The 17,183-nt window shown below is 38.2% G+C and overlaps 1 protein-coding gene across 3 annotated transcripts in view; it reads left to right on the forward strand.

Annotated features, from left to right (window-relative positions):
* Nucleotides 1-17,183, forward strand: part of CaMKII (Calcium/calmodulin-dependent protein kinase II) — a 789,323-nt gene that overhangs the window by 129,943 nt on the left and 642,197 nt on the right. For all 3 annotated transcript variants that reach the window (XM_090404176.1, XM_090404177.1, XM_090404178.1), the window contains exons 3-4: nt 6,705-6,764; nt 16,336-16,390. In XM_090404176.1, the coding sequence (XP_090260302.1) occupies nt 6,705-6,764; nt 16,336-16,390 (115 nt within the window). The remainder of the gene's footprint in view (nt 1-6,704; nt 6,765-16,335; nt 16,391-17,183) is intronic.

Genomic DNA, 17,183 nt, shown 5'->3' on the forward strand with positions numbered 1-17,183 from the left:
GAACCCAGCTCTAACACCTTTACTAACCACACTTTTGCCCAGTTTCCATGGATGTCCCCTAGTCCTCCCACAACCAGCCCTGTTCTCAAAAATATCTTCTGAATTAATTTTATAGAAACCCTTCAGTAATTTGAATGTCTCAATCATATCTCCCCTCCTCCGCCTATCAACCAATTTTTGCAACCCACAAATCCTCAACCTGTTCTCATACGGTTCATTCCACAGACCTGCTATCATCTTGGTCACTCGCCTCTGGATCCTCTCCACCTCCTCCCCATCAAGAAGAAACCTAGGTGACCAAATCTGAGCACAGTAGTCTAGATGGGGTCTTATCAAGGCTCGATACAGAGGAACAATAACCTGCTTGTCTCTGTTTGTCAACGTATTCTTCAGCAACCAAGTGATTTGATGAGCTGTTTTGGTCACTTTTGCAATGTGTCCCCTAAATTTCAATTCCTTATCTACCAACACTCCTAAATCTCGTGCCTCATCAATTTCCTGGAGCACGGTTCCACCAATGCAGTAAACTGCCGCCAATCTTTTCACCCCAAAATGCATAACCTTACATTTTGCCACATTAAACTGACATCCATTCTCCTTAGCCCAGACCTCCAATCTATCCAAATCATCCTGCAAAATTTTGACGTCATCTGCATTCACTATTGCCCTACCCAACTTCGCATCATCCGCAAACAAATGAACTGTTCCTCTCAGATCATTTCCTATATCATTTATGAACAAATTAAACAGCAGTGGTCCAAGAACAGATCCTTGTGGCACACCACTAGTCACAGGCCGTCTTGTGGACTCTACTCCCGAATAAACCACTCTCTGATATCTCTCCGTCAACCACCCTCCTATCCATCTCACCAACCCTATGTCCATTCCCATATGCTGCAATTTACTGATTAGAATTCCATGTGGAATCCTGTCAAAGGCCTTGGCAAGGTCCAGTAGAATCACCGTAAACCCATTACCCTTATCCAGTTCAGCCGTCACTGTGTTATAATACGTGAGCAAGTTACTGAGGCATGACCTACCCTTCACAAAACCATGCTGTCCCCGATACAGTATCCCATTTTCTTCTATCCAATCTTGTATTTTCCTCTTGACTATTTTCTCTAAGACCTTGACAATGATTCCTGATATGCTAATCGGTCGGTAATTTACAACAGCAGTCTTGGAACCACCTTTATGCAGTGGAACTATTTTCCCCTCTTTCCACCCGCTCGGGACTAACCCAGACCCGACACTCAAATTAAACAAAATGGTCAAGGGTACTGACAATTCTTTAGCTGCTTCTCGTACAACACGAGCTGGTATACCATCCAATCCCACAGATGTATTGACATTGAGGTTATGCAATAGACTACTCACCTCCACTTCATTAACCACAATTCCCGTATAATCTACTGGTTTATTCGTTTCTGCAATGTCACCACCTGGATGATATACTTTTGCAAAGTGCTCACTCAGTAACTCAACTATCTCAACTGATTCAGTTACCTCCCTACCATCGGCATTCCTTAAAATCAATCTGCCATGTACATTTTTCCTTTTACTTGCTACATATCTAAAAAACTGTTTAGGATTCTCTTTAGCCTGCATGGCCAATGTTCTTTCGTAATCCTTTTTTGCTTTTCTTACCACACTCGTCACCCTTCTGGCCTGCGCTTTATACCGTTCATGTGCCTGCCGGTCACCCTTCTCCTTAAATTCCCTCCATAGTTGTTTCTTTTTTTGCAACTCAAGCTTAATGGTGTTATTCATCCATTTAACCCCTACTTGATTTATTATTCGGACTCTAGGTATACAGTCAGCCATTGCTTCATGCAAGGACTTCTTAACTACCTCCCATGCACTATCAACTTCTAGTCCTTGCAGTTGTACATGCCATGGCACTGAACCAATCAAACTCCTAAGCTTGTCATACTTTCCAGCCCGATAATTCCACATGTACCCTGTCTTAATTGAAAATTCTACACCTTTAGCCACCTCCCAAGTTAAGACCCTATGATCACTCTCACCGATTGGTGGCAATGTGGTCATATTTGTTACAGCCAAATCCTCAGATGTAATTACTAGGTCAAGCAATCTCTAACCCCTAGTATTTTCCATTACAATCTGTCGCAGATAGTTATCCCTTAATAACCGCATAAAATCCAGTACCTTCCTCCCGTGTGTCCTCTCCTCACTCCAATCAATGCGACCATAGTTGAAATCTCCCATAATAATCACCCTCCTTCCACCCATTTCTTCTATTTGCTTGTGCATACTGTCACCACCATCTTTTCCATCACCTGGTCTATAGCAGCACCAAATTGTATATTTAGTTCTGCTAGCCACAATCTCACACCAAATGGCCTCAAATGTGCTCTTTTCTCTATCCTGCAATTCAACTTCTATTCTCCTTGGCTGGAGCTCATCAGTTATCATCAACAATACTCCTCCCCCCATTTTATTCTCTCTGTCATTCCTGAACACACTATACCCATCACATTCAATCCCACTAGTTATATCATCTACAGTCAGCCATGTTTCACTAATACCTATAACCTGTGGTCTGGAAGTGCCAACCATGGCCAAAAACTCTTCCTTCTTGTTCCTAATACTCCTAGTATTAGTGTACATGAATTTAAGACCCCCATTAGCCCCAACCCTACCTTGATGCCTTATATTAATTATCCCACTCAGATTTGTTGTCCTTATTTGCTCTGGCATATTATATTCATTCTTACATTCAACTGCCTCCATAAGGACTGTATCTCTACTCCCCCCCCCCTCTAACAAATCTAGTTTCCCTGAATTTGCACATCCACTACATTCAGCAACACTTTCTCAAGTCTTCTTACACCGTAACCATTCAAATGCAAGCCATCCATCTTATATAGATCCTTTCGCCGATCAAACTCACTCCACACATCCACAAATTCCACACCACTCGTCATACATAACCCACGCATAAAGTCATTTGCAATTATAGCCCTCCTTTTAAACATTTCACTGTCATACCGTGGCAAAAGACTAATCATTCTAATTCTCTCACTCTTTTCTTTTGCTACCTCAAACAATTCATTCAGGTCTTCTATCATTTCCATTTTATCTCCTTTCAAATCATTCGTACGTGCCACAACAATCATTTCTTTCACCCTTTCCTTTTGCTCTCTAATGGACGCAGTTACGTCCTTTATGGTCGCACCAGGTTGGTACGATTTTGTCAAATCCTCTACTAACACACCTCGTACTAACGAGTCTCCATACAGCACTCTATCCTTCATTTTGTTCATGTTCACATTCATACGTCTATTTTTCCTGTCATACCTTTTATTATTGGTTGGTTCATTCAGTCTACTTTTGTTTATGCACTCTAGCTGCTGTTTTGCTCTTTCTATCGCACTATTCAACAACGCGATCTCACTCAATGCATCTATCTCATCTTTTTTGTTCTCTGAGAAACTATTTATACTATCATTCACACTTTCTACATTCACACTCTCACAATTTTCATGTACAACCTTGCCGTTTCTTGTCATATCCCTATTTCCTTCATTCTGAAGGTTGACAAAAATATCACACTCACGATCCGAAATACACCTCAATTCCGCATTCTCCCTACATTTTCTACACACATTCAATCCTTTATTATCATCTAACCACACTCCGACCGCACTCCGCAAAACGTACATTTCACAGCTAGTACACTGACTCATTTCTTTTATGCTACCGTTCTTTGATAACGATGGCGAACCTTCATTACTGGCCGCCATTTTCCTTCGCACAGGTGCCATACTTATCTGTAACGTGTTTTGTCAAATTATACGTTATAACACACCAAAAATAGACGCACTAAAATACGCAAGGCAAACAATACAAAACTACACAATATTAAGTAATTTGTATCGATAACTGAAAATGATACTTATCTTATCTGGAGCTTGCACGAACACTACACATTACGAATTCATCTAGCGTCGACTTCCCGACATAGATTATGTTATAAAACACTTTAGTACACTAACCACGCTAATAAAGCTCCAATAATATACCAAAATTAAACACTTAAGCCATTAAATTGAATCCAAAACACCAATAAATCAACAAATAACAGAAATCTCTCAGGAGCTCTCCGATAGCACGTCCGTTCACCAGCTAGCCTCGACACCACCAAAAAAGGCTTAGTAAAAGTTCCTCTGGTCGGTCTCGACTCGAACTTACGATGCTCTCTCTTCGGGCCATTTACCACCGTCGAAGGCACATGCCACCTCCACTCAGCTACACTGTTCTACTATGTTCCTCACTTTTGCGCATTTTAAAAATCCAGTCTTTAACCAGTGATCCATACTTAAGAATTTGAAAGCTAAAAAAAATTACCATATTTAACGAACAGTCCTTCAACAAATGGCTAGTGAAAGCAGAACTCAAAACGCACAGCAATGGTAGGCCAGTAGAGATAAAGCAGCTATGAAGACGTTCATATGATTGGTGCGGTATTAACAAAAGATCGCGCTACTAATTGACAAAGGCAAGCCGACAGTTCAGTTGAAATGCTAATTCTCTTCAACCGAATTCCTTATATAATATCTGAAACACATTCACTTTATATTTCTTAGTTTTAACACGTTCACTCAAACAAAACCATATGGTTTTGATTGTCTACCATACAGCATTTTATGTGGGAGGGGTCATGCGATTCATTAGTTTAGTCCAGTTGTCTCTAATTGCACTGTTTGTTGAGAAACATATTACACAGCCTGCAGATGTCTCTGTACCTTATTCAGTGATACAATAGGAACGTTTTACGATCTCAAACTTAAATTTTATTCCATGCATTAATGATGCATAGCCGAAAATTGCCACGGACCCCCTGAAGACCTTTCGCGGATCCCCGGGGGTTCGTGTACCACACTTTGAGAAACACTACCTTAGAGGAAAACGTTAGGGGATCCTAACTTTTTTCGATCCCGAGAACTTGACTGACTTCACTAAAAAATTTAGCACCCTTTTCTCTTATTCAGATATATTCAAAGAAGAAGAAAGTAACAAACCGCTATAACTATTTTATTTATAAAATTAATATATAATTTTACACTAATATATTTACAAGTAATTAAATTTTAAGACGAATAAAAAACTTTTACTATAATGCAAACAGAAATATGTTTAATGATAACTGTCGGACAAAATGCGATTCTTGTGCCTGGTCTAATATATATATTTACATATTTATAAGTAATGATGATGATAACGCACATATCTGTCTCTGTAACGGTACGCCTTTTGTTACATGGATGAGCTGTTGCTCTTAGGCTATACGTATGGTTTTTCAAGATTTTGTATAACGTGAAGTTGAGAATAAAATGATCCACTTGATTTTGACCGATTTCACAAACGGAACACCCATAAGTGATTGGAACATGTTTGTATATGAGAGAGAGTTATCTGTCAATCGTCCCCGTCTGGAATGGCATCACGCATTTTTAGGATGATATTGATGCTTACCCGAATAAGAACATTAAATAAGGTTGGTTGTATTTGGAATTTATATGGTATTAGCAGTTTCACAGTTGAGAAGTAGCCTCTTGAACGAGAAAAAAAAAAAAACACTGTTTTTGGTAGGCTATGAATGTGATGTGTGTTTATGTCGGTAAAGGATATGAAGAGAAATATGATCTTCTTAGGTGGTCTTAGTATTGTAAAATGTAAGGAGAAGTGAAATGAAGTCGTACTGCGTTTTGGTAGCATTGAAGTCAACAAGGCTCTTCTGAAATACGGCAGTGCAAGCATTGGATATGGAGGATCTTGCAGCTTGGGTTATTTCAACACCGAGAGGTTGTCTTACGACCGTTTGTGGGTGAGAGTGATTACAGCCGTGATATGCCGCCTTTTGTTGGAGAAGACCTGGATAGCAGTTGGCCGATCAGAAAATATCTTCAGCATTTCTTCCAGCTTGATCGGTGGGATTTGAATAGGGAAACTAATGAAGGAGGTAATAAAAAGTGTGTGTGTGTGTGTAGAGAGAGGGTATACACTATGAGAGGACAGTATGCTCCCTAACATTTGAGAAACCAATATGATTGAACCGATAATGGTTGCAGTCGTGTATATACTTGTTTAAAACTAATAATATTAAAAAGAATTAGTCAATAGTGAAACGAATTTTTTTCTGAAACAAAAAAAAATTTCACTTTGACCGTAGAATAACATCCCACACATACATCACGACGGCGTATTGCGCTTTTTGACTGAAAAAAAAAAAAAAAAGGGAAAAAAAGAAAAAACACCCTGAGTTCGATTCTCATCATGATGAGAGTAATCTTTATGTGGACTTTTTTCCAGTTGGAGTGAGCCAGCCGATCTCATACGGAGGTAGCAGGATTCTTCCTTCTGGAAACTTGCGTTTTTCATCCTGTATACAGGCAAATCGACCTGAATTTAAGTCAAAAATACTGTTAGTGGGCGTTAGATGGTATAGTGTGTGGATGTAAAATTAAGTAGTGTAGACGCGATGACTTGTGTTATTATTATTACACGATACCTACTTTTTGTAGGTATCATGTAATAATAGTTGTTTATCTCAGGTTGGAAAATGAGAAAACAGAACTGAGATAAACAACTACTGTTGTTGTTGTTTTAATTTGTGTGTAAAATGTAAGTAATTGCTTAAAGTAGTCGTTTTCACTTATAGCATTTCTGTTTTGCTTTAGATTTTCAGAAGCTGGAACGTGAAGCACGGATATGCCGTAAGCTGAATCACCCGAATATCGGTAAGTGTTTTCCTTCTGTTCGCGTAGGACTTCGACGAGTAGTACAGGTTGAGCTTCGTTTCCATAGGAACAAAAGCACGTGTACCATCGCTACGTGTACTGCTTTCCATTTTGATCACCACAGATGACAGATGTGCCCTTTTCGAAAAATGTTTCTACCTCAGAAGAGAAGAACGCGTGTTTCGTGTTCCCACTTCTTTATTGTGATTTGTTTGAACTGCACGCCATTTGCCGCAGTGCATTTGGATCACGCTGTCTGCACGAAATAAGCTCCTTCCGATGAAATGTAACGCTGGCGACGAAGTGATGATCTGCAACCGAATTTCAACATATTTTTGAACAATGGTTATTGTGAATCGAAATATTCTCATGGTAACGTTCTTTACCGTAGCAACCCGCGACTATAAATCCTGTCCGATGGGAATAAATCTACTCGTACGCAATAACTTATTCATGTGTGTTATGCTCGGATGCAATTTTAATAAACGATTTGAAGGGCACGGAATGCTGGCTTGCGCAGTCGCATTGCAAACAATGGTACAAATGCTCACTCTTCTGATGAAAAGACATGGTAGTATTTATATCCAGCAAATCCAAGTTATTCTGAGTCCTCGTTTTAATTATTACGCAGTAATAGTACAATTTTAATACAAAACAATAGGTTTATTTTATAATAAACCACTAAGTACAGCTCCTGGTAAAATAACTTTTATTTAACGTTCATTCCTAACTTGAAATTAAAGTTTATTGAAAATAAAATTAAAAAAAATACGAATAGCAAGAACATAGAATGAAAAGTATGAAAGAAATGTAGAACACATATAAGGAATTAAAAGTGAATAAAGGTGAATCGAACCTTTGCTCCACTGAGCAGAAACGTTGCAGCAGTGATAATATAACCGAGGATAATTTGACATTGAAATTATTCCGATCGATATTACTTCTAATTTTTACCAGCCCATGTGCGCGATTCCAGTCTCAGACTAAATGTCAGGGCGGTATTTATGCACAGGCGCACAAGGCTCTACCTAGCGACCCCAAACAATGATATGAGTCTTTCTACTCCCTGGAGGTGTCAAATAATAATAATAACAATAATATTTAAAATTGAAGAATTTTAAATTCTTCGTTGCTTCAAGCCTTTTTTTTTTTCTTCATATTTTTTTGTGGTCATTAGTCTTGAAATCCTATTTTCATTTATCTGTTTGTCGATTTGGCACAGATTTGGTCACTTGGGTTTCTTGGGAACCAGAAGGTGATAGCAGAGATTCAGAGATGTGTGAATAATTCTCACTGTGGAGTGCTCCTGTGAGAATAGGATGAAGGTTTATAGGTTACAAAGTTTAGTTGATAGGCTGAAAAATGAGGATGTGATAGAAACTCTTAAGATATTAAAGGGATTTTATAAAATTAATGCAAAGGAAAATTTTCGGTATATGACAAATAGTCAGATTTTTTGTATGGAGAGTGGTGAATGAGTGGAATGGATTGCCAGAATTATTTGAGTTCCCTGACATTGAAGGAGTTTAGTAGTAGAGTTCAGTGAAGGTGTGGTCGGTTTTTTGTGTATACTAGTTAGTTTGTGTCTCCTGTGATGAGCCCCTCCATGTGGGGCACCTGTTCGTGGTGGAGGGGACCTCCCAGTGATAGCACTGGTCCTTTTCATCCCATATTCTTTGCTCTACTTCTCCTGATTCTTTTTCACAATCTTTTTTCCAGACTACCATCACTGGGATCCAATGCCCTGCTGCTGTGTTTGCTGTGCACTGCGACCCGTGGACATCCGGAAAGGGGGGATCCTGGTAGTCTTGCACTACTTTGGCCCCTGCTTTGGCAAGACTGGATGGCCCCAGCCAGGATCAATTGGCTGGTGGGCTTGCCTGCAAGGGTCAACGGTGTTGCACTAAGTCTCTCACTCCATGGTCCGGGGTCGGGATCCTAGACCTGCTGCAGCGGTGGTATAACGTCTAGGGTAGCCCTGGCGTTCCACTCCTGAGTGCAATCTTTGCTTGCTGGGTAGTGTGTGGGAAGCTCGGGTGCCGAATTAAAAATTCCTTAAATATGAATTCTTCATCCTCAAATGTTTCAGGGACCCTAACAAAGTCCCAACCAAGTACTGATAATATAGACACAGCATATGGAAACAGAAGTAAGAAACAAAAGATATCAGATACTAACATAAATGTACCAACCTTTTTAATCATTCATGCAACAGGTGAAAAACCAATTGGGAAAATGTCACCCTTCTTTATCCAAAAAGGTTTAGAAGGACTGGCAGGACCTCCCAAAACTGTCAAGAAATTGCGTTCTGGTGATATTCTAATGGAAGCAATGCGCAAACAACATTCCGAGAAACTACTGAGAGCAACGACAATGGGTGGAATACAAATTGCAGTAACACCTCACAGAACACTCAATTCCAGTAGAGGAGTGATATCAGAATGGGATCTCCTTGATGTTCCTGATGAGGAGATATGTTCAGAGCTTAAAGATCAAGGAGTGACGGATGTGAGGCACATCCTGATACACAGGGATGGTCACCTGGTCTCAACCAAGAACATCATCCTTACTTTTGATACACCTAGGCCTCCAACATCTGTAAAAGCAGGGTATCTCAGCTGTCCTGTTAGAATGTAAATCCCTAACCCACTGAGATGCTTTAAATGTCAAAGATATGGACATGCCCAAACTGCCTGTCGTGGTTCTACTACCTGTGCCTGATGTGGAAGTAAAGAACATGATAATAAATCTTGCTGTGAAAAAAAAGCTAAATGTGTCAACTGTCAGGGAGATGATCCAGCATACTCTCATGCATATCAGAAATGGAAAGATGAAAAAGAGATACATAACATATCAGGATGCAAAAATAAAGCTGGCCACCATTACACCTGTTCTACAATCCTCTTATGCTGAAAAAGTAACAATTAAAAAAGTGCCAACAGCAACTCAAACATGTATGTCTATTCCACCATTTGATAATGTCAACATACCTGAACTTTATGATCGCAAGTGCTTCTCTGTTGAGCGCATTAATCAGAAGACCTATGGCCTTACTCCAGAGACAACTTCAAAAATGGTCCCATTCGATGAAAACTCACCTGTGAAAAAAATTATGACGGAGACTTCACTCAAAGATAAACCACCAGACACTCGCACAGAAAAAATGGATACCTTCGATACTCACCGAAAGCAAACTAAATATACCAACTGACCCTAACATATTTGATGTTTTGAACACTCTACCAGAGGAAGAGATGGACATTGGCCGTCCATACTTCCCTAAAACAGTGGATAAATATAAATCTGACAAAGGTTAAGGGAGATAGGAGTGTTGGTAGCTTGCTCCACCTTTGCAAGGAGTTGCCCAGTGTTGTACCACTTTACCCCAGTCCTGAAGATACTTTCAGGTACAAACTTTGTTTGCAAACTCTTGGATAAAGGATTAAACTAAATTTATTATAGTCTAACCAAGTGAAAAATAAACTTTCAACTCCCATTAGGATAATCTTCCTTTTACTTGGCCAATTCATTTGTCTAAATATTTAACAATCAATACTCTCCACATTCCCTTGCCTATAATAGTATCTTATTAGATATACTATTCTACTGATCTGAACTTCACACCAGACAGCTTTGAAAATCTTCACACCTACTACTATTTCCTATTTCAACTCTTAAGTATATAATAACTTGAAGGACAAGATTCTTCTGCTGCCATTAACAATATTCCCCTCCTTTGTTCATCTTCCTATCCTTCTGGAAAATTCTATATCTCACCATTTCAAGTCCTGACAGTATATCATCCTCAGTCACCAAGTTTCACTTATGCCAATTATCTTTGGCATACTGTTTCAATCAATGTGACGAAGCAGAGGGTTACAAGTGGGGTCCCACAGGGCTCAGTACTGGGGCCTCTATTGTTTAACCTTTATATCAATGACATTGTCAGTGGATTGCAAGGGGATATTCAATTGTTAGCGGATGATGCGAAGCTGGGAAGGATTATTAGTAATAGTGCAGATGCGGCAGTCCTGCAAGAGGATTTGAATAAGCTAGATAGATGGGCAAATGAATGGGGGTATTGGTGTAATGCAGCAAATGTAAGGTCTTGAGGTTTGGGAAACATCGATGGGACACTGCATACTCTATGGGAGGAGTTATACTGGAGGAAGTAGAGGAGACAAGAGATCTGGGGTTGATGATTGATAGAAACCCGAAATTTAGGGGACATATTGCAAAGGTGGTGAAGGTAACACAGAGGATTGCTGCAATAATGAGAAGGACGCTGACCTGCAGAGATAAAACAGTTATTTTGTTGTATAAGACTCTGATCAGACCACACGTGGACTATTGTTCTCAGATTTGGTCCCCAGGATTTGAAGGGGATAAATTAACTGTGGAAAGGGTACAAAGGTGGATAACAAAGATGGTTTCAGGACTGTACAATGATAGTTATGAGGATCGGTTGAGGGAATGTGGATTGCAGAGTTTGGATAGAACGAGGAGAGGTGATATGATTGAGGCTTTTAAACTGTTGGGAGGTGGTTACAGGGTTGACACTGGGGAGTTCTTTCGCTTGGTTGAACAGTGGGAGGGAATGATGACAAGGCTATCCCTGGAAGTTATGAAAGGAAACTGTGAGCAAGAAGGTGCAAAGTGGTTTCTATGCATGGAGGGTGGTTGAACCATGGAATGCATTGCCTGATGGAGTGGTGACAGCGAGAATGGTCAATGAGCTTAAGGAGTGGAATGATAGACTTTGTGTTTCTTAGGAAGGACCTCCCACGATGAATCTTTTGACTCCATGGAGGCCTGAATAATAATAATAATAAAAAAACTCAGCTCTTTTATTTCTGATACTCTGTACATTACTATATAAGCATAACATTTCTTCATTCTTTGAGGCAATCCCATCAACATGATCACTTTTTACTCTCTCTCTGCTATAGTGAACTTTTCTCTTCATCCTGACCATCCCCATTTCCCTGATCCTGATGTTGATTTTCATTTATATTATCATACCCACTGTTTTGCACCACATCACTTTGCTTTGCTATAATCACTTCCTCACCTTTGTATCCACCCACTTCTTGTCCTTCCACTATCTGCTTCTCAAGCTCTCTTTGACTCTTCATCATCATCATCAAATTCCTGACATGTACCCTCAAGGGGTGTACAGGATATAATAGTATTATGTGAAAAATTTACATCATTACTAACTTCCTATCTACAATATTCCTCCAAGTCAATCTGTTACCTGTCAATACTCCAACATTATGAGATCTTATTTTTTGATCTTCTAAGGGACGTTTTACCATATCAATCCACATATATCTTGGTCTTCCTCCAGGTCTTTCTCCTGCCAACCTGGCAGAGGACATTTGTTTTGCTAATCTTTCCTCTCCCATTCTGTTTAAGTGACCATACCACCCAAGATTAGCTCTGCTAACACATTCCTGAATGATAACAATGTCAAGTTCTTTCCTAATATCCTTGTTTTTAATATGATAGTGACAATGATGCCATCTGTTCATGCCCCTAATCTTTCTCAGGATTCTCATATCTGTGGTCTCTAGTCTTTTTCAGGTGTTTTACTTCTAACCACTAGCTCTCAGATCCATAAGTTAAAATTGGTTTGAACACTGTCTTGTCTACAGCTAATTTAGTGTTTTGACTTATTTCTCTCTTATTCCATATAAATTTATTCAGTTGACTTCCTACCTTACCAGCTTTGTTGATTCTGTTTTCTATTTCCATATTTAATTTACTATCTTCACTAAAAATCGTGCCTAAGTAGCTGAAATGTTTTACTTCTTCTATAGGTTCTCCATTCACAATGCAGTTCATATTTTCACTGCTTCTGCCTATGTTCATTGTCTTTGTCTTGTTATTGCTGGCCTTCATATCATATCTATTACAACAGTTATTCAACTTAGTCAGGGAATCTTTCAGACTTGTAGTGAATTTATTTAGAAGTATAACATGTAACAAGTAAGCTTCCTGCTATAGAAATACTAATAGATATTACATTCCATCAAGATAAAATGATATTTAAGGAAGGCAAGATAAAAATTTTTATTACCCTGTCAAAAGGGTTAAAAAAATTATGGTAACTTTTTGATTATTAAGTGTCAGTCTCAATTTGATTCATTGCCTCACGTCAGTTATCCTGCCTTGGATTGGATGTGACAAAAGCAATGGTTACAAAAATTATTTAAAAAGTATATTGTTTCTTTAAGACATCCCATTAGCTAAATAATGAGTAATTTGATAAACAGACTTCTGTGATGGTTGCTGAATAATCAGAATATTCTTATTGTGTTATGTAAGATCAAATGTAAATCTAGAACATTTTCACTGAAAAAAAAAATTTTTTTTCATTGAAGAATGTTGAAAATATCATACTTTGGTTATTTAGTAATTTTACTTGCCCTTATGAATAATTTGTACATTCAAGTTCATAATTAACAAATCTAAGTAACATAAAATATCATAATCATAACAAATCTTAAAACACACCACCTCAACATCACCAGAGTTCAAAATCTGTACTATCAACATGAGAAGCTGAATGGCAAAGAAATGGAGCTAGCTGAGGAATTAGATAAGTACCAGATCGACATAATAGGGTTGACTGAAACAAAAAAGACAAAAACTGGTGAGATCTTTCTGAGCAATAAATACAAAATGTTATATTCAGGCAATGACAATCAAGGAAAAGAAGGAGTAGCCATAGTATTCAACACAAAATACAAGGCTAATCTTCTTGAATGGCAGTCAGTCTCAAGTAGAGTAATGTGGGCAAATATGAGAATGGGGAACTGGACAATGAGACTTATTTGTGCCTATGGTTCCACAGAAGGCTCTACTAGGGTAGAAGTGGAGGAATTTTTTGAGGCTTTAGAAAAAGCAACTGACACAATGAAAAAGGAAAAGTTGGTCCTTGTTGGGGACCTAAATAGCAGCGTAGGAAATGATTGTGAGACATACAAAAATATTTTGGGAAAATTTGGAGAAAAGAGCAAAGCTAATAATAATAATGACAAATACCTTTTGGATTTCTGCTCAGGACATGGACTGGTTATTACTAACACCATGTTCCAACATAAAAATGTGCACAAATTCACATGGAGAGAAGAGGCTATGAATAAGAAAGATCTCATTGACTATGTTATTGTTGATAGTGATGTTTTCTCTCTGGTGCAGGACACCAGAGTGTACAGAGGATTTGAAATTGGAAGTGATCACTATTTAGTCTTGAGCAGGATAAAATTGAATTTCATATTGAATAGAAGAACATGTAAGAAAGAAAGTTTTAAAGTGAATAAAAGTTGAGAAGCTCTCAGATGTGAACTGTACACTAAAATATACAAACATGATTGAAGAAAAAATGGAAGAGTTTGAGAACAGCAACCATATCTTGGCGATTCAGTGGCAAGCATCCCCATCCCCATGCCTGAAGTCCTGTCAAACACTGATTGACTCATTCAGAGAGGCATGTTTTGAGGTTGTCTGTAAGGATAGAAAAATCAGTACTCCATGGTGGATACAGGAAGTTAAAGACACAGCGAAAGAAAAGAAGAAAGCATATCGAAAGTTCCTGGCAAATAAGTCAGCTTGTGCTCTTAGAGAATACAGAGATAAATGTAAGAAAGCTAAACACTGTGTAAAACTAGCTAAGCAAAAGTCATGGGAGGACTTTGGTAAGAACATAGAAAATAAATATCAAGAAGTGGCAAGATATTCTGGAGGTTGTTGAAGAAGCTCAGAAATGGAGGGAAGAGTGCTGTAAAAGGAATCAAAGATGATAAAGGTGATAAAAACTGAAGATAAATATATTCTAGATGTTTGGAGTAATTACTTTGAAAAATTTGCTGGCTGGCTGGCAAGTGGTTAGCATATCTGTTCTCCAGCCAAAAGGTTGCAGGTTCAAATCCTGCCATATGCATGGATGTTTGTGAGGTCTATAGAAATACTAGTGGTGGTGGTCAGCAGTAGATGGTGTTGGTATAGTTGCAGTCAGTTGATGGATTGTGTAGTGGAGGGCACCCGATGAATCCAAGGACTCATCGGGCGCCCTCCCTCGATGAGTCCTTGGATTCCCTGGAGGTGTCAAATCATAATAATAATAATATCATCATCCGCATAAAGCAAAGAGCTGACATCAACATCTCCAATTTTGATATCGGGTTTAATACCACTTTACTTGAGCATTTCTGGTCAAGTATCATCTACTCTTGTTGACTTTCCACATTTTAGGTTTTGATGGCTTTTTCTACTTCAAGTATGGATATGTATTCTTTTTTTGCATGCCGGGTCAGTGTTTTTTACCACTGTGCTGTCACTGATTGTTTCATTTAGCAATTTTTTGAAGTAATTACTCCATACTTCTACGATATCTTTTTTTTTTCTCCAGTTTTCATGTCACCTTTATCATCTGTAATTCCTTTTACAGCACTCTTTCCTCCATTTCTGAGCTTTTTCAATAACCTCCAGAATATCTTGCCACTTTCTTGATATTTATTTTCTATGTTCTTACCAAAGTCTTCCCATGACTTTTTTTGTATCTGTATTCTCTAAGAGCACAAGCTGACTTATTTGCCAGGAACTTTTGATATACTTTTTTCTTTTCCTTCACTGCCTCTTCCATTTCTTGTGTCATGGAGTTCTGATTTTTCTATCCTTGCAGACAACCTCACTACATGTCTCTCTGGCTGAATCAATCAATGTTTTCTTCAGGGCTTGCCACTGAATCTCCAAAGTTTGGTTCCTGTTGTTAAACTCTTTCATTTTTTTCTTCAATAATGTTTGTGTATTTTAGTGTACAGTTCACATGTGAGAGATGCTCAACTTTTATTCTCTTTAAAACTTTCTTACATGTTCTTCTTTTCAGTATGTAATTAATTTTATCCTGCTCAAGAATAAATGGTGGTCACTTCCAATTTCAAATCCTCTGTGCACTCTAGTGTCCTGCACCAGTGAGAAAACATCACTATCAACAGTCAATGAGACTTTTCTTATTCTTTGCCTCTTCTCCGACTCTTAGTGATACTAATTTCGTATGAACCCTGTGTACTCTTGTAAACCACAAATGATCTTTCCTATTCAAATGCATTCCATCAGCTTTGAATCATTCTAACTTCCCTTCGAATTCATTCTATACATTCACAAATTGAACACTCTGCTGTACACAATTTGGCCATCTTGTTATTCAGTATCATTGCACTCTCTCTCAGTTCACTACTATCATATCTGTGCAACAAAATAACCACTTTCCAAATAACACTGGTATCCTTCACTTCCTGCAACAACTTCTTCAAATTCCTTCTCATATTCATACTATTTAAGTTGTTTGTGCCCACCGTTACTACTAATTCTGATGCCTTTTTCTTCCTTCTATTGTACATTCATTTATTACTAAATTACTCCATAATTTTTAAATTGCACATCAGTAAATTATGAGATGTTAAATTATGATATTTGTGGATCAATTAGTAAAATTGGTATTAATAATCAAATTTTTTGTAATATATGTAGTTTAGTGTGTTAATTTTATTTCTTTTTGCTATAGTTCGGCTGCATGATAGCATACAAGAAGAAGGTTACCATTATTTGATATTTGATCTGTAAGTAGTACATTTTTATCATAGGTATTGTTAATTAATATTTTGATATTGAATTAAAGCAGTTTCAAGTGTAATTCTCTCTGATTGACAGATATCCAAAAATTTGTAAAGGATTTTAAAGTCTTTATTATTGTAACCAAGGAAATCAATATAAACTAGTTGTGAGATTACTGCCATCAACTTCATGGTGTCAAAAGCCTCTTCATAGGGGAGTCTGACTATTATTATTTTCTTGACCTCTGTGGAGTCACAAGACTCATCATGGGAGGTCACTGCTAGCAATACGAAGTCCATCATACTACTCAAACTCATTTACAATCTGCACGTTCACCGCCCTCTCAGGCAAGGAATTTCATGTGCTCCTATTCAGTCTTCATGCATAACTTACTTCTTACCCTTTTACTCACTACTCCTTTATGCAGCCTGGAGGAAGATCCCATGCTTCCTCCACTTCTTCCAGAAGAACTCCACCAAGTGAGTATAAAGTATCCCATCTGTGGATCTAAATTTCAAAATTTTAATTTAGTTGCATTAAACTGATATCTGCATTCATTTGCTCACCTTTCCAGCTTATTCAAATCCTGTTAAGAGCCAGAACATTAGCATTATTACTAACAATGTTCCCAAGTTTCACATCATCTGAAAACAACTATATATCTTCCTGTAGTCCCATAACATTGTCATTGACATAAATATCGACTAATGGTCCCAGTAATGAGCCCTGTGGAACTCCACTTGTAACATTCCAACTGCCTGATACTGCTCCATATACACCTCTCTGATATCTATCAGA

Source organism: Typopeltis vanoorti, chromosome 14 (assembly GCF_054136105.1).
Source record: "Typopeltis vanoorti isolate ZY-2024b chromosome 14, IOZ_Tvanoo_1.0, whole genome shotgun sequence".
NCBI lineage: Eukaryota > Metazoa > Arthropoda > Arachnida > Uropygi > Thelyphonidae > Typopeltis > Typopeltis vanoorti.